The sequence below is a fragment of the Neoarius graeffei genome, chromosome 20 (genome assembly GCF_027579695.1).
Source record: "Neoarius graeffei isolate fNeoGra1 chromosome 20, fNeoGra1.pri, whole genome shotgun sequence".
Classification (NCBI taxonomy): domain Eukaryota; kingdom Metazoa; phylum Chordata; class Actinopteri; order Siluriformes; family Ariidae; genus Neoarius; species Neoarius graeffei.
In genome coordinates, this window is record NC_083588.1 from 50,490,459 (window position 1) to 50,509,105 (window position 18,647).

General features: G+C 44.2%; 1 protein-coding gene across 6 annotated transcripts in view; it reads left to right on the forward strand.

Annotated features, from left to right (window-relative positions):
• Positions 1 to 9,317, forward strand: part of znf652 (zinc finger protein 652) — a 47,765-nt gene extending 38,448 nt beyond the window's left edge. For all 6 annotated transcript variants that reach the window (XM_060901904.1, XM_060901903.1, XM_060901908.1 and 3 more), the window contains exons 5-6: positions 824 to 968; positions 8,031 to 9,317. In XM_060901904.1, the coding sequence (XP_060757887.1) occupies positions 824 to 968; positions 8,031 to 8,587 (702 nt within the window). In that variant the 3' untranslated portion in view covers positions 8,588 to 9,317. The remainder of the gene's footprint in view (positions 1 to 823; positions 969 to 8,030) is intronic.
• Positions 9,318 to 18,647: the final 9,330 nt, after the last annotated feature.

An 18,647-nucleotide genomic window follows, 5' to 3' on the forward strand; every position in this document is an offset into this window, starting at 1 on the left:
AGCGGCTCAGTCCCGAATCACTGCTCGTGCACTTCACTCGCGTGCTCTGTGAGCTGCGCAGGGCCGGAGTGCGCACCCTCCAGAGGGCACTCGCTGTTCAGGGCGGAGTGATTTGGAGCGCAGGATGCCTGCGGAGCCGAGCGTATCCGTGTATTGGCGTTTCTATGTGCACGCGAATCGTGTATTGGCGTTGCTGTGTGCACACTAATCGTTTTAAAAACGTTAATCTGATGATCCACTGATACGGTCTAATGTAAACCCCACCTAAATGACTTGTCTGGTGGTTGAAACATTTACATTTCGAGTAAGAAATCTCTTAACAGCTGTATGCTGAGGTTTTTGTCCAGATTTAGAGCTAGACAGATTACATTCTGTGCTTGTTTCTACTGTTAGTTCTCACCAAAGTTTAACACCCAAGTTCATATTTACGCCTTTTTCCTCTGTATAATCACTGAGGTTGGAAATGGAAAAAAACTGATTCTGCATCAACACTCTTGCTTTGAGTGTATGAGAGAAGCCACTCTTGACCTCGTGGCAGTTTTCAACCCCACAGTGGGTGTGGGGCCCACAGGGTGGTCTGGGTGGAGCTGTTTACAGTCAAAAGCACAGTAAATGTGTGTTTATGTGAAAGAGAGTGTGTGTGTGTGTTATACTGTATGACACAGGCAGGGCTGGGCTGGTTCATGTATAAATAACTTTGGTAATGACAGGCTTATAAGATGTAATAACATGGTATGTTGCTTCTACTACAAAGCTCCTTTTCTGTATTCCAGCTGCAACTACTGCTTTCACCCACACTGTCTATTTCCATGTGTATGCGCAGAATTGTGATGAGCGTTTCCAGTATAAGTATCAGCTGCGGTCTCACATGAGTATCCACATTGGACACAAGCAGTTCATGTGCCAGTGGTGTGGCAAAGACTTCAACATGAAGCAGTATTTCGATGAGCATATGAAGACACACACAGGTGAGATGCACAGACGGGTGTGTATATAAAAAAAATTAAGAGACCACTGCAAAATAAGCAGTTTCTCTGGTTTTACTATTTAGAGGTATGTGTTTGAGGAACATGAACATTTTTGTTTTATTCCATAAACTACTGACAACATTTCCCACAAATTCCACACAAAAATATTGTCACTCGGAGCATTTAATTGCAGAAAATGACAACTGGTCCAAATAACAGAAAAGATGAAGTGTTTTCAGACCTTGAATGATGGATAGAAAACAAGATCATCTTCTTTAATTTTAAACAGCACAGTAATACTGTTTGAACTTGGGATGAGTTCAGAAATCAGTATTTGGTGGAATAACCCTGACATTTAATCACAGCTTTCATGCGTCTTGGCGTGCTCTCTACCAGTCTTTCACTTTGCTCTTGGGTGACTTTATGCCACTCCTGATGCAAAAGTTCAATCAGCTTAGCTTTGTTTGATGGCTTGTGATTATCCATCTTCCTCTTGATCACATTCTGGTGGTTTTCAGTGGGGTTCAGGTCTGGAGATTGGGCTGGTCTTGATCTTTTGGTCCTCCATCCACACCTTGATTGACCTGGCTGTGTGGCATGGAGCATCGTCCTGCTGGAAAACCTAATTCTCAGAGTTAGGGAACATTGTCAGAGCAGAAGAAAGCAAGTTTTCTTCCAGGATAACCTTGTACATGGCTTGGTTCACGTGTCCTTCCCAAACAAAAATCTACCCCGTTCCAGCCTTGCTGAAGCACCCTGAGATCATCACTGATCCTCCACCAGATTTCACAATGGGTGTGAGATACTGTGGCTTGTAGGCCTCTCCAAGGTCTCAGTCTAACCATTGAACAACCAGGTGATGGGAAAAGCTGAAAATTGGACTCATCAGAAAAAAAAAATCACCCGACTTCAGTCCTCTACGGTCCAATCCTTATGGTCTTTAGCAAGCCTCAGCCTGGCTCTTCTTTGCTCCTCATTGATGAAGGGCTTTTTTCTAGCTTTGGATGATTTTGACCCCGCCCGGAGGAGCCTGTTTTGAACCATCCTTGCCGTGCACCTAACCCCAGCTGCCATTTGCCATTCTTTTTGTAGGTCACTTGATGTCATCCTATGGTTGTTGAGTGACATTCGAAAGAGTTGACGATCATCCCGGTTAGTGGAGAGTCGTTTTCGTCCTCTGCCAGTCTGTCACTTTGTTGTCCCCAGTGTCTGCTGCTTGACCTTGTCCTTATGAATTCCCATCTTTGAAATTTTGAGGATGGAAGCAACCTGACACTCACTGTATCCCTCTGCCAGTAAAGCCAGGATCAAAACCTTCTTTTTCTCACTCAGAACTTTTCTTTTTAACTCTTTTGACATGATTAATAGATATTTTTGTATTCCAATTAAATTTAAGGTCCTACTAGCATTGTTTTTGACATCCAAACTGGTCCTATAGTGACAACCACAGCAGTGGTTTTTACATTTTTTCCTTGTTAAATAAGATTTGGTTCAGGTGATCGCCTAACCTGTACCTTATTAAGTAAAATGAGGTGTGCTTCTGTTGGAATTCCAGCACAGACACTGGAATGAAATGGCTGCCATGCATAGAGGTGTTGCTTGAAGACAAAATCTGAAATGATCTTTTAATTTTTTTCCAGACCTGTATGTACAATAACAATATGTGTACAGTAACATACAGTAACCACACACTGTATGCTATATAATGTGGGGCAGCACAGTGATGTAATGGTTAGCACAATCACCGCACAACAAGAAGGTTCTGGGTTTGAGTCCAGTGGCTGACGAAGGCCTTTCTGTGTGGAGTTTGCATGTTCTCCTTGTGTCTGCATGGGTTTCCTCCGGGTGCTCCGGTTTTCCCCACAGTCCAAAGACATGCAGGTTAGGCTAATTGGTGGCTCTGAATTGACCGTAGGTGTGAATGTGAGTGTGAATGGTTGTTTGTCTTTATGTGTCAGCCCTGCGATGACCTGGCGACTTGTCCATGGTGTACCCCACCTCTCACCCATAGTCAGCTGAGATACGCTCCAGCTTGCCTGTGACCCTGCACAGGATAAGCGACTACAGATAATGGATGGATGGATGTGTGTGTGTGTGTGTGTGTGTGTGTGTGTGTGTGTGTGTTTGAGCGCGAGAGAAAAGGGGAGACCCTAATAACTCAAAGGCGACTTAAATCTAATGACAATTATAAGTGTAATAAAAACTGTTTCTCTATTAAATATCCAAAATATTCTTATGCACATTTTAGTAATGAGCCTAATAACTGAAAGGTTACTATGCAAATACATCTACTGATGCTTCTGGACACATCTTCAGTGACGTTCCTGGAATCATTGGGTGTTTCGGGTCTTTCAACATCATATACCCTTATCCAGGCAACCCAGCTGAGGCTGATCAGACCCCAACTTGTGTCCAGATGGCTAATCTAGTTATTCTGCCCCCATGGATCTCCTCTCTTAAGCCACAGCCATCTTGAGGCTTTCTCTGCCGCTTCGGTGGTGTCGCGGATGGCGCTTCTCTTCCTCACTCCATCAATGCCTAACAAACTGAAGGTTCCGGACAGGGATTGGGCTGCAAAGCCCCTGCATCCGACCTCTACTGGGAGACACCTTACTCTCCATCTGGCTTGACGACACCTGTTAACCAGTCCCTCGTACTTGGCGAGCTTCCTTTCAAAGGCCTCTTCCAAGCGGTCTTCCGAAAGGACTGTTGGCTCCAACAGAACCACTTGTTTGGTAGACTCAGACAGTAGAACAATATCTGGTCTTAAGGTGGTGGTCACAATGTGGTTGGGGAACTTCAGTTGCCGCTCAAGGTCAACCAACAACTGCCAGTCCCTCGCAGAGGACAGGACGCCTGGAGATGTTTTTGCAGCTGGGTTTGGCTGCTCTCCAGCTCTGATGAAGGTGATGGCTTGCTTGGAGGGGTGGGAAAACTTGGCTCACTCGACTCCTGCGGCGATAGCTCCAGCGATGGCCTTCAAAACCTGGTCATGCCTCCACCTGTACCTTCCTTCTCCCAGCGCCTTTGAGCAGCTGCTCAGAATGTGCTCTAGGGTTCCACGCTTGGAGCACATTGGACATGCTGGTGACTCCACTTTGCCCCAAATGTATAGATTTGATGGGCTGGGAAGCACATCATAAACCACCTGGACGAGAAACTTGATCCTCTGTGGCTCAGCCTTCCACAACTCCGCCCATGTCACCTTCCTCTCAAGCGCGTTCTCCCATCTTGTCCAGGCACCCTGTTGCCTCATTCCAACTGTCCTGCAAGATCTCTCCTCCTCGACTGCTGCTCTCACCTCCTCCTGGACTAGGTGGCGCCTTTCCTTCCCCTTCGTGGTGTCAGTATGAGGAGTTGAAAAGGAGCCCAGTCCGGTCCTTCCTCTTGTCACCACTCCCACCAGTCTGTTGTGATGCAATCTAGACTCTGCTTGTCAAACAGTCTCCTCTGCCTTCCACTTCCAGCCAGTCCTCACTTCAATCCCAGCTTTTGCCACCTTTGGATCCCTTGAGTCTCTGTATTGCAACACTTCCCTGGCTCTCATCACCTTGAACTCCTCTTCCAAGGATTTGAGTGGCAATTACAGTTTGTTGCGGTGTCCATACATTGCAATGCTGCTTAGACTTCTTGGAAGTCCCAGCCATCTTCTAAGGTGGCTACTGACCTTCATCTCTAAGGTCTCTACCGTTGAAATTGGCACGTCATAGACGAGGAGTGGCTACAGGATTCTGGGAAGAATACCATGCTGATACAGCCAAGCTTTAAACTTCCCTGGCAGTCCAGACCGGTCCACTGATTTCAGCCATTCATCCAGCTCAGTGCAGGTTGACTGGATGGATGCTGCATCCCTCAGGGTACTGTCAAACACCTTGCCCAAGCTCTTAACAGGCTTCTCAGTGATGGTTGGGATGGTTGCGCCTATGATACTGAATCGGGTCTTCTCATCCACCTTTCCTCTTCTCAGCACCATTGATCTAGACTTGGCTGGTTTGAAAGACATCCGTGCCCACTCCATCATCTTTTCGAGACCCTTTAGAATCCACCGGCAGCCTGGGACTGACTCTGTGGTGACTGTGAGGTCATCCAAAAACGCCCTGATCGATGACTGGCGTTGAGCTGATTTTGTCTTGGGCCCTCTGCACTCTGGTTCAGCAGACTTAATGAGCATGTTCATGGCCAGGGAGAACAGAATCACGGAGATAGTGCACCCTGTGATAATCCCAATCTCGAGCTTGTGCCAGCCTGATGTCACTGCTCCTGAAGAGGTTCTCATCCTGAATTTGCTGTAATAGTCAGCGATGAGGTCTCTGATTCTGCTGGGGACATGATATTTTGCCAGAGTGAGCTGCACCAACTTGTGTGTTATTGAGCCATACGCATTTGCCAGGTCGAGCCACAGCACTAACAGATTGCCCTTGTTCTCTCTGGCCTCTCTTATGAGCTGCGTTACCACACCTGTGTGTTCCAAACATCCAGGCATTCCTGCGATTCCACCCTTCTGGACTGATGTGTCAATCAAGCTGTTCTTTGAGAGGAAGGTGCACAGCCGGTTGGAGACTGCACTGAAGAAGATCTTGGTTTCAACACACAGCAGAGAGATGATGCGGAACTGGTCTACCTTCTTGGAGTTCTCCTCCTTCAGAATCCAAACCCCTTCAGCAACTCTCCATTGTTCAGGAATCCTACCCCTCCTCCAGATGACACGCAGGATCTTCCATAGGCATAGCAGGAGCTTAGGACAGTTCTTATACACTTTGTACGAAGTGGCGCTAGGTCCTGGGGCTGAGCTTGCTCACGCTTTCCCAACAACCTCTCAAACCTCCTTCAGCTGCAGCTCTGACATGTTGAACTGCACACTTGTCTCAGGAGGATCTATCAGTGTGCTGCACTCCCCCAACTCCTGCTCTCTCGCTGGATTGCTGTAGGTTTGCTTCAGGTAGTGATCTATCTCCTCCTGTGAGCAGGCCAGCTGGCCGCTGCGCTTCTGTCCTAGCAGCTCCTTGGTGAACTTGAAGGGAAGTAATGAGCCTAATAACTGAAAGGTTAGAATATATTCATAAAATTAATGTGTTCTACCAGCATTTGTAGATATTTATTTATTTACTTACTTACTTACTTACTTACTTACTTGCTTACTTACCCTGGCTGCATGTTCTTCATTTGACACTTTTTTTATCTCACTTTTTTATCTTTTTGAGAATTTAAATGATCGACTTAAATGCTTGTGGTGGAACACACCCAGAGTTCGCCATAAATGCCCTGTAATATCACATGTCTCCATGTTGCACACCCAAAAACAAACCCGCTTTACCCATAAATCCATTCTGGGTTGGTTGTTTTTTTTCTTTGTTTGTTTTTGTTTTTTTCCCTCAGCATTATTACCGTTACTAGCAAATTCTCTTGTCTTAGGGAGAAATTCACCCATAATCCAAACATAACTAAAGAATACTGGCTGCTGTTTCAGTAGCATCAGTTTCTACCACCGTCATGTACACTACCGTTCAAAAGTTTGGGGTCACTTTGAAATTTCCTTATTTTTGAAAGAAAAGCACTGTTCTTTTCAATGAAGATCACTTTAAACTAATCAGAAATCCACTCTATACATTGCTAATGTGATAAATGACTATTCTAGCTGCAACTGTCTGGTTTTTGGTGCAATATCTCCATAGGTGTATAGAGGCCCATTTCCAGCAACTATCACTCCAGTCAGTGCATTTACATGCACATAGAGAAAATCGAATTTCTGCCGTTGCTCGACTGAAATCGAAGTTCTAAATGCCATGGAAACACCTTAGCTAGGCTGAAATTGAACCGAACTTGATTTCTCGTAATCGAGCTACACGACCTAGATTATGCGATTTTTGCCGAGCTACTTAGTACATGTAAACCCTGTCGAGCTACTTACTTCAGCACTGCCCCTTCCGGAAGTGACGAGTGACGAGACTACAAGCGGGAAACACGACAGCCTCGGTCGGCATGACAACAGTAGTAGTGAGCAGCAGAAGAGGTCAGGAGGAACAAACGAAGAAGAGAAAATGGCGAGCAGAAATGTGCACTTCTGGAGCAATGAGGAGACAGAGTTCATGCTCATTCAGCTTGAGGAGTTGAATATATTAAAATTCATGGACGGGAGAAAAACGCGCAATGGAGAACACGGAACTGATAACTTTGTTTACACTCTTGAATAGCTCTTCTTCATGACGACAACCGGAAGTGTACCAACACGATGGGGCATGTAGCGCCACCTGTGGCTCAGGTGCACAATGTACCTCACACAATAGCTCGATTTCCTTGTGTGCATGTAGGATTGGATTTCTCTGGCACCCCTGCTGGGACCCTTAGCTCGATTACCGATAGTAGCTCGATTTGGATGTGCATGTAAACATACTGAGTGTTCTAATGGTACAATGTGTTTGCTCATTGCCTCAGAAGGCTAATGGATGATTAGAAAACCCTTGTACAATCATGTTAGCACAGCTGAAAACAGTTTAGCTCTTTAGAGAAGCTATAAAACTGACCTTCCTTTGAGCAGATTGAGTTTCTGGAGCATCACATTTGTGGGGTCGATTAAATGTTCAAAATGGCCAGAAAAATGTCTTGACTATATTTTCTATTCATTTTACAACTTATGGTGGTAAATAAAAGTGTGACTTTTCATGGAAAACACAAAATTGTCTGGGTGACCCCAAACTTTTGAACGGTAGTGTATGTACTATATGTACAGGTGCATATAATATGTACTATGTGAATATTTTATTATTTGATCATTTAGCTGTATTTAATTAGATCAGTTATTGGATTTCTACTTTGAATTTGTTTCTTGCATGAGTTTGTATGACAACGATATGTTCTTGAAATCTTGATTAACTTATCCAGGCAAATTCAAAAACATCACTGAATGCCGACTGAATATTTTGGAAAATATTAAATAACATTCATTTTATATGTTCTGCATTTCCAAACAATCCAAAAGACTACAAGTGTTGAACTGTTTAGTTTTTTGTTGTTGTTGTTTTGTTTTGTTTTTCAAACTCAAGCTCTTTTGCTGCGTTGTTGTAGGTGAGAAGCCGTTCATCTGTGAGATCTGTGGGAAGAGTTTCACCAGTCGGCCCAACATGAAGCGTCACCGGCGTACACACACTGGCGAGAAGCCTTACCCGTGTGAAGTGTGCGGTCAGCGCTTTCGCTTCTCCAACATGCTCAAGGCGCACCGAGAGAAGTGCTTCCGAGTCACAAGCCCCATGACCCAACAGCCTGCCAGCATGCCCATCTCTGTTCATCTCACTGGCCACACCCCTTCTTCCTCTGGCCACACCTCCAGCCCACCACTGCCCTCTCAAGGCACATCCACTGCAGCAGCCGTGGGCTCAGGAATGATCGCTTCCGGAATCAGACATGGCTTTTCCCATTTGCACATGCAGGCCACGCCCACGCAGCACCACCAAACCCATGTGCATCACCCTGGCCACACCCCTATGACGAGCCACACCTCTCCGCACCAGTCAGTGCCGTCCTCTCTGCTGCCATCTCCCCCTGCGCTTTTTAAAAGTGAGCCGATCAACCACTGCGCCCACGAGGACGTGTACCTGAGGCCAGGCTCCACACAGCAGCACTAAAATTTAACCACACAGATCCACCACACGGTCACACTCACAGATAGTGTGTTCAGGGTTGTATGAGGGGAAACTCAGCAAAACTGTATGTATGTGTGTGTGTGTTTGTGTGTGCGCGCGCATATGCGCTATAGAGAGGCATAAGTGCTAACTGTGTAAGTGCTGACTGTGCGTTTCCTTGCTGGGAGGCGATCATGTGATCAGAGAGGATGTTTAAGGCTGGTGACCTCAGTGAACTTTCTCTCAAATAATATTAGCATTATTTTACACCTCGTATACTGATAAAGAAAAATTCCACTCGCATCATAATGATGAAAACATGCCACTGTGTGTGAGCCGGCATACTTTCAGTCCCTGTTTTTTCTCTCTCTCTCTCTCTCTCGCTTTCTCATTTTCTCTCCTGTCTCCCACACCCTCTGTATCTCTATCTCACACAACCTGTATACCTGCCTTCTTGCTCATCTTTCCCTCTCTGTCCCTCTCTTGCTTTCTCGTTTTCTCTCCGTCTCCTTTTTCCACACCCTCTGTATCTTTCTCTCTCTCTCTCTCTCTCTCTCTCTCTCTCGCGTTCTCATTTTCTCTCCTGTCTCCCACACCCTCTGTATCTCTATCTCACACAACCTGTATACCTGCCTTCTTGCTCATCTTTCTCTCTCTGTCCCTCTCTTGCTTTCTCGTTTTCTCTCCGTCTCCTTTTTCCACACCCTCTGTATCTTTCTCTCTCTCTCTCTCTCTCTCTCGCTTTCTCATTTTCTCTCCTGTCTCCCACACCCTTTGTATCTCTATCTCACACAACCTGTATACCTGCCTTCTTGCTCATCTTTCTCTCTCTGTCCCTCTCTTGCTTTCTCGTTTTCTCTCCGTCTCCTTTTTCCACACCCTCTGTATCTTTCTCTCTCTCTCTCTCTCTCTCTCGCTTTCTCATTTTCTCTCCTGTCTCCCACACCCTCTGTATCTCTATCTCACACAACCTGTATACCTGGCTTCTTGCTCATCTTTCTCTCTCTGTCCATCTCTTGCTTTCTCGTTTTCTCTCCGTCTCCTTTTTCCACACCCTCTGTATCTCTCTCTCTCGCGCTTTCTCATTTTCTCTCCTGTCTCCCACACCCTCTGTATCTCTCTCTCTCTCTCTCTCTCTCTCTCTCTCGCTTTCTCATTTTCTCTCCTGCCTCCCACACCCTCTGTATCTCTATCTCACACAACCTGTATACCTGCCTTCTTGCTCATCGTTCTCTCTCTGTCCCTCTCTTGCTTTCTCGTTTTCTCTCCGTCTCCTTTTTCCACACCCTCTGTATCTCTCTCTCTCTCTCTCTCGCTTTCTCATTTTCTCTCCTGTCTCTCACACGACCTGTATACCTGGCTTCTTGCTCATCTCTCTCTCTCTCTCTCTCTCTCTCTCTCTCTCTCTGCCTCTCTCGATCCCTCTCTTGCTTTCTCGTTTTCTCTCCCTGTCTCCTTTTTCCACACCCTCTGTATCTCTGTCTCACACATTCTCTGTTTCTTTGTCCCTTTCTCACTTTGTCTCTGTCTCTTTCTGTCCCTTTCTCACTGTCTCTCCCTCACATCTCTCTCACTCTCTCACACACTCTTTGTACCTCTGTTTCTCTCCTCTGTCTTTCTTTCTGCCTAACTGTCTGGCCTCTCGTTTTATTTCTCTCTCTCTCTCTCTCTCTCTCTCTCTCTCTCTCTCGTTCACTCTTTTTGTCTCTCGTAACGTATCCAGCTGCTGCTGCCAGGGTTTTACGGGTTCAACACAATTACTTGTAAAAGCTCTAAATTCACTTTTGGAAAAAAAAAATGCATTTTAGCCTTCTCTGTATGTAAGTACACATTTGACATAAACACTTGTGTTTGCGTGTGCGTGCATGTATACAGAATTACACATGCAGACTTTTGGGCACTTAAACTCCTAGATAACGTAACGCACTCACATATACTTATTTTATTGTTGTCAAATTTATTGTGCGTTAGTGACTTTTTGTTTGTTTGTTTGTTTGTTTTTTGTACTGATGGCTTTGGGAGTGTATGATCTGAATGAGGACTCGTGGATGTATTCAAGCAAAGTTTTTACGGTGAAAGAGACTTGTTGAGAAATGATGTCATGTGTCATAAGGGATTTTTTTTTGTTGTTTTTTAAATAATTCATTAATTATATTCTGTATGATCTAACCCATTTACCACATATCCTTATTTGTAAACATTGCTGTTTTTAAGAGGAATTTTTACGTGAGTGTGTGTGTGTGTGTGTGTGTGTGTGTGTGTTAATGGGCTTAAAAAGAGGTTTGTATTTGTTTATTCAGATGAATGTGCGGTTAGAGCGCCGTAACGTGCAGCAGTGAGTGTATGACTGTGTACTTGTGACTGTCGTTACACCTCACTAGGTGCTGGCATTGAAAGCTGCTTCTCTGTCTTACATGACTATCCATCATGTATGAGAGTGTGTGTGTGTTTTAAAGTCTATTTTGTTTATCTGTTCTCTGCACTTTACTGCTGCATTACAGATTTGAACTGAAACTGACAAGACTTTGTTAATTATATCTAGCAAGTGTGTTTGTGAGAAAGCGAGAGAAGGTCAGCTTTTGGAAAAGGAGGAGAATCACATCTAAAGATGGACCGTGATTGTAACTATTGAAGAGCTTCATTTATTTGATACTTTAATTGACTGATTTCTTCTTGGTCCTGTAGCGTGACAGGTGGCGATGTTTGTCAGTCATGTCGAACCTTTCTGTTTTCCGATTTTCCTCCTTTTCTTTTGGTTGATAGAATGCACTTTCTGCGTAAACCTTTCCAGTTAAGAAATAAGCAGGCCATGTTTCATGAATACTCTGAAGCAATGTAAAGCAGAGGAGCTCACCTTTCTCCATTTCTACCACTCGAGTGTAGCAGCGTGTGATTTCATCACTGTATGGTACTCAGATGTGCAACTTTGCCAACTTCCAACTGCTTGTTCTTTTGATTGTGTATGAGAAAGGATGACAGACATGTATTACTCACAGGCCTTTTTATAATGCTCATTTAACATACTTTCTGATATCTTTAGGAAGTAAAAAAAAAAAAAGTAGCAACATTTGTTAGTCATCATTTATGCTTTTTTTTATGAAATGTGAATTTTGTCTTATGCTCAGGGTGTGTGTGGGGTGTGTGTGTGTGTGGGGGGGGGGACTGTTATACAATCAGTCCAGGTCCTGTTTGACTTGGTTCTGACCCTTTGACACTTTTCTGTCTAGTCCACAGAAACACAGCTTTTCCACATAATTGTGTCGAGGTTAAAAGAGTGATTAGGTCAGCAAAATTAGGTTACTTCCTTCGAGGAATATTCGATGCGAGTTATCACGTTGTTCCCCGAAACTCTGAACGATCAAAGGCCATCAAACCCGTACATCAGGTAAGTGAAGAGCAGTATTGTAATTCTGCAGTGTGTTAAACTATCTGTGGTTGTTGACAAGGTTATAGTGCATATCCTGGACCAAATTTGTTTTATATATATATATACATACACACACACACACATTATCTCTAGCCGCTTTATCCTTCTACAGGGTCGCAGGCAAGCTGGAGCCTATCCCAGCTGACTACGGGCGAAAGGCGGGGTGCACCCTGGACAAGTCGCCAGGTCATCACAGGGCTGACACATAGACACAGACAACCATTCACACTCACATTCACACCTACGGTCAATTTAGAGTCACCGGTTAACCTAACCTGCATGTCTTTGGACTGTGGGGGAAACCGGAGCACCCGGAGGAAACCCACGCGGACACGGGGAGAACATGCAAACTCCACACAGAAAGGCCCTCGCCGGCCCCAGGGCTCGAACCCAGGACCTTCTTGCTGTGAGGCGACAGCGCTAACCACTACACCACCGTGCCGCCTATATATATATATATATATATATATATATATATATATATATGAAAGTATGTCCCTTTACACACTCATCCAGAAGGGTAATTTTGCACAAGGCCATCTGTCTACAGCAGAAAAAAAATAAAATAACAAAACTCCCAAGGGAGTCTGGAGCCAGATTCATGACGTCACCTGCGGAAGCGCCAGCAGGCTGCGAGAGCTTTGCACGGTTTCAGTGCACAGCCTGTGTAGACCAAATTTAGCAGCTAGCGATTTTGCATTGAAATATGGAATTGTCACCTGAGCGCAATGTGGGAAACGATGAGTACTAATCCCATCAAGATTGGTGTTGCTACACCCTCCTACGATACATCTGTTAACCATTTTAATAATTACGCAATAACGTTGAAGAAATTTGCAGAAAACCCCCAGGTCGTTTTCTCATAAACAAACCAGCGCTGACGTAGGATTCAGAGGGAGGCGTCCCGCACGCGACGTCACGAAAATCAGTGTTTGCCGGGAAATCCAAATGCCAAGTTTTTTCAGAGGCGGACCAATTCGCCTCAAATGGCTTGATTTCAACTGAATTTTTCTGGTATTGCACAAGGTAAAAAAATTGCACAAAATGTGACAGATATTTGACCAAAGTTTAATATAAAATAGGAGAATTACATTGATCTTGCACCTGAATTTACCCGTGATATGCACTTTAAGCATTGTTCACTTTAGTACATCAGGAACAGTATTGTTCTTCACTTGAACAACCAGAAAGTGAACAGCCTTCTGGATTGACGTACATACTACATTATTTGGATGGAGCAGATATTTTTCGAATAACATACAAATAAGATGTGCATTGTTGTTATTTTCCAGAAATCTGGTCGGTGCAGGAGTTGTGCATCAGACTGGAATCCTGTAGAAAATTTGGTGACTAGTTTGTTTGAAATTCTGAACCTGAGCGATGTAGCGGAGGTTGAGGAACTGTCAGAGCCAGATTCCACACTGACAGCGCTGTTATTTCTACCTTCGGGATTTATTTCCCCAGTATTTCCAGGACAACGAAGTATGTTCAAATTTTATTTCCAAAAAAATAAAAACTGGTTTATACAGAAGCGTATTGCTGCCACACCAGAAAAAGGGGTAAAAAATCAGTATCGTGTAATAACGTGAAAAGTTTGTGATAATTACATTACAGGCAGGGCAGCACGGTGGTGTAGTGGTTAGCGCTGTCGCCTCACAGCAAGAAGGTCCGGGTTCGAGCCCCGTGGCCGGCGAGGGCCTTTCTGTGTGGAGTTTGCATGTTCTCCCCGTGTCCGCGTGGGTTTCCTCCGGGTGCTCCGTTTTCCCCCACAGTCCAAAGGCATGCAGGTTAGGTTAACTGGTGACTCTAAATTGACCGTAGGTGTGAATGTGAATGGTTGTCTGTGTCTATGTGTCAGCCCTGTGATGACCTGGCGACTTGTCCAGGGTGTACCCCGCCTTTCACCCATAGTCAGCTGGGATAGGCTCTAGCTTGCCTGCGACCCTGTAGAACAGGATAAAGCGGCTAGAGATAATGAGATGAGATGAGACATTACAGGCATTTAGCAGACGCTGTTATCCAGAGTGACGTACGTACAACATACCCAGAGCAGCCTGGGGAGCAGTTGAGGGCTAGTTGCCTTGCTCGAGGGTATTTCAGCCATTCCTGCTGGTTCAGGGAATCAAACCAGCAACGTTTTGGTCCTCTAGCAGCAACCTCTATCCATTAGGCCATGGTTTCCCCTCACAACAAAATATTTTTCACGTTATAACAATATATTTCCATATTATTACGTGAAATTTTTCACGTTATAATGTGATAATTTGGTTTCATGTTATAACATGATCATTTATATTGTTAAACCGTGCAACTTCATGTTATAACATGATAACTTTAAGCTCATGTTTGAATATATGGTTTGAATGAGGTTTGCAGAGAATAAACTGGGTAATATGGTTCATTTACATAATTAATCAAGCTATACTTCATGCTTGGGTTGAGACATGGTGAGGTTCTGCTGTTACTGAACACGGTGGATGACATTGTAATAAGTATACGCACTCAAAGAAGAATTTGAAAGTACATGGGGCTGTACAGAAGGAAGGATAAATCCGACCCGCTGGAGGTAGATTGTAACCATGGAGTTGTCCGTGCCCATCCACCTGATCAGTGAGAAATGATTCTACCTCCAGCGGGTCGGAATCATTCTTCCTTTTATTACAAACACACTTGTAATTTAGTTTATAACGTTTCCCTGATTATGGTGGATGCTGAATGAACTGGCAGGTGGGTTCAGGATCACTTTGTGGGTTTCTACTTTTTCAACCAAAACTCGTGCACACGCTTTTCAGCGGATTTTAACTAAAACTTGTTGGCACGGCGTGATTTCAGCCCAAGAAAGACGAAGGACATTCTGCTCCTCTCCCTCTTTTATCTGCTCCCATCATTGCACACAAACAGACACAGCACGTTAATCTACAACGGGTGCTTCCACTTTGCCACTCACCTTCCCTTGCTTCGCTCTCCAATCACAAAGCAGCCCTTGTCACAAAGTTGTTTCTCAGAACATTGGATATCTGTATGAACAAAACAAAACATTAAAAAAAAATACATATATAAATTTCCCCCAATTTGGTCTCCTGCAACTTCCCTCCCTCCCACCCATCCATCCATTATCTGTAGCCACTTATCCTGTGCAGGGTCGCAGGCAAGCTGGAACCTATCCCAGCTGACTATGGGCAAGAGGCAGGGTACACCCTGGACAAGTCGCCAGGTCATCACAGAGACAAACAACTATTCACACCAATGGTCAATTTAGAGCCACCAGTTAGCCTAACCCACATGTCTTTGGAGGAAACCAGAGCACCTGGAGGAAACCCATGCAGAAAGGCCCTCATCAGGCTCTGGGCTTGAACCCAGAACCTTCTTGCTGTGAAGCAACAGTGCTAACCACTACACCACCGTGCCACCCTACCCACTAGCCAGCTCTCCTTTATCATACACCAGCTAACAACCAGGAAGCGTGAAGGTTAATAGATGCTTCCTCTGAGACATGTGAAACCAGACAACCATTTTTTTTTAAACTCGTGCTCGTGTTTAATCACAAGTCAGCATTACACACTCCATGGAAAGTGCTGTCTGGCCTCTTCAGCATACATGAGCACACAGACTCCCAGAATTGGCAAGTGTCCCTGGGATTGACAGAGGGCTGAAAGTATGGCCAATTTTGCTCCCTTGGTTCCTGTCAGGATTTGAATGGGACATGGTTTTTCTAGAGATCCTTTCCATCAACGTTTGTAGTTTAATATTTTGGTCATCGTAGGATACATGTTGAACGTTTGAGGTTAAAAATACTCAGTGCTGTCATAAACAAGTAAGAGAGCACACTGATGATGACGCATACAACCAACCAAGCCTGGGAATACTGCTGTCTAATGAAAATGTATCGGTTTATGGCCCAGACTGAAGAAGTGAAAAGTAGAATTCAGCATGACTTCAGCAGAATTGCAAAACCCTTCAGAAGAAAATGGGTCAAAGGACAGTACATGTTCCATCAGAGTGTATTTTCGTACAATTTGAATAATCTTTGTACAGATGTGGAAAGTCAGGTATATTGACACATTGATGTTTCCTTGAACATGCACAACCTTTACGAGAAAATAATTGATGTTTATGATATGGCAACTTTTCACCAAATTTCATCATCAAAGGAGTCCATCCCTTCAATTATATAGACTACTACCAGTTACACACCTGACTTCAGATCAGTAACCCTAGCAATGTATTGATTAATGGATCTGAAGCTTTTTTTGGTGCTCAGCTGGATTAAAAGCCTGCACACACCAACGACAATAAATCTATGGTGACCTGAAGAAATCCTTCACATGGTCAAATTTCTTCTGTATTTAGTTCTGAAAACTACAGGGTACAAGTTTCTGTTTTGCATGTGTCTCATCCAGAAGTTCTTCCTTTAAAATCTGGTTTCAAAATGCAATGCCCCGTATACACTGTATGGCCAAATGTATGTGGACACCTGATTATCACACCGCCTTGTGCTTATTGAACATCCCATTCCAGATTTAGTCTGCCTTTGCTGCTATGACCTCCATTTTTCTGGGAAGGTTTTCCACTAGATTTTAGGGTGTGGCTGTCAAGATTTGTGCCCAATGCTACAAGAGTATTAGTGAGGTAAGGAACGGAGAGAGACTGGCATGTAGTTGGCGTTCCAATTCATCTTAAACGTGTTCAGTAGGTTTGCGGTCAGGGCTCTGTGCAGGCCACTCAAGTCCTTCCATGACATCCTTGGCAAACTATGTTTTGATGGTGCTTGCTTTGTGCACAGGGGTATTGTCATGCTGAACACGCTTATGCCACTTAGTTGCAGTGAAGGGAATTTGTAACGCTACAGCATAAAATTGCGTTTCCAAGTTGGTAGCAAAAGTTTGGGGAAGGACCACATATGGGTTTGATGGTCAGGTGTCCACAAATCTTTTGGCCGTATAATGTATGTCTATCCAGGCAAGCAACACAAACACTACAACTATGCTAAGGTGGGGTTTACATTAGACCGTATCAGCGGATTATCAGATTAACGTTTTTAAAACGATTAGTGTGCACACAGCAACGCCAATACACGATTCGCGTGCACACAGCAACGCCAATACACGGATACGCTCGGCTCCGCAGGCATCCTGCGCTCCAAATCACTCCGCCCTGAACAGCGAGTGCCCTCTGGAGGGTGCGCACTCCGGCCCTGCGCAGCTCACAGAGCGCGCGAGTGGAGCGCACGAGCAGTGATTTGGGACTGAGCCGCTGTGTGTGTGATCTCAGTGCATGTCGGGCATGCACGTCACTTACCACTTGCAAGTGGAAGGATGGCAAGCCTAAAGACAATCATAACTACACAATGGGCAGTATTTGCATCAGTATTTGCAGTATTTTCATACTTTTATACTCTTTAATGAAAGGTGATACAAGGCGGAAGTCCGCGCCGTTTTTCAGCAGTCGCATCACATGACCAACGCCAGCGAATCAGGAAGGTGGATGTCACAGTGACGTTGTCCAATGACGACGCCAGCTAGAGCTCAGCACAGCGTATCCGCGTATTCTCAATGTTTACACAGCACCGGACCAGACACGATCTGGATTGAATACGTGGACCCTGGCGGATTCCCATTTCCCGGCGTTTCCAGGCGTTTTAATGTAAACGGACAGTGCATCCGCAAAGAAAACGAGACAGATACGGTCTAATGTAAACTTGGCCTAAATGTTGTTTGATACAGATTTTGTGTGAGGATATCAAGTTTTATTCTATCCACATTCACTGGATATGAGCAATCGCGTGCTCTCATTGGCTACTCTACTACTAGGCTATCAGCTCATATACCGTGAGTAGAGAAAAACAAAATGGCGGCACGTTGCTGAACCAACCGAGGACGAAATAAAAACTACTCAAAAACAGAACTCTAAAAAAAAAATACAAAAAAAGAGCAACAAAATATGGAATAAAAGTATTTGATGGTAAGAATGTATCTTTTTTATTTTTCAAGAATTATTATTATAACGTTTTTCACAAATTTCGCCGGTTTGTTTACATTCTAAGCGGAAATTGTTTTGTCGGACGTTTTGTGCAAAACTTTTATAACTTAAATGTCGGAAAGAAGACTCCTCATGCATCAGAGTTCACGCTGTTCAAGTCTCTTAGGTTCATCCATTGGAGCAGCACAACAATGTTCACTGTTGTCTTCCTTCTTGCTTTGTTTCTTTATGAACCTGAACCCTTATAGTGACTTTCAGTGCACACAAACTGAGAGGAAAAGTACTGTTGTGTTTGATTATTACACCTTTAACTAAATGTATAATTGTTGATTAATTAAAGAGTCCAGTCATAGATTTTCGTCTCATCAAAACATCTTTTTTTTAGTTTACATCATGATGCAAGGACAGTTTTGACATTTTTCTTTGGAGCATTACCATGCTGTCTAACTCTGCAATTCTTAAAATCCCAGGGAAGATGTGAGTCGGGTGTTTGAGTGTGTTGGTAATGATACTATAAGCGATTTAACTACATACTCTGCTCTTGTGCCGCTGCCTAAAATAACCAGTCAAATGGCCTATTATTAGAGAGAGCTACTGCGGACAAGAAGAGGAGAGAGGAATGGCTAGAAGAAAGCAAAAAAGAAATCAAGGAGATTG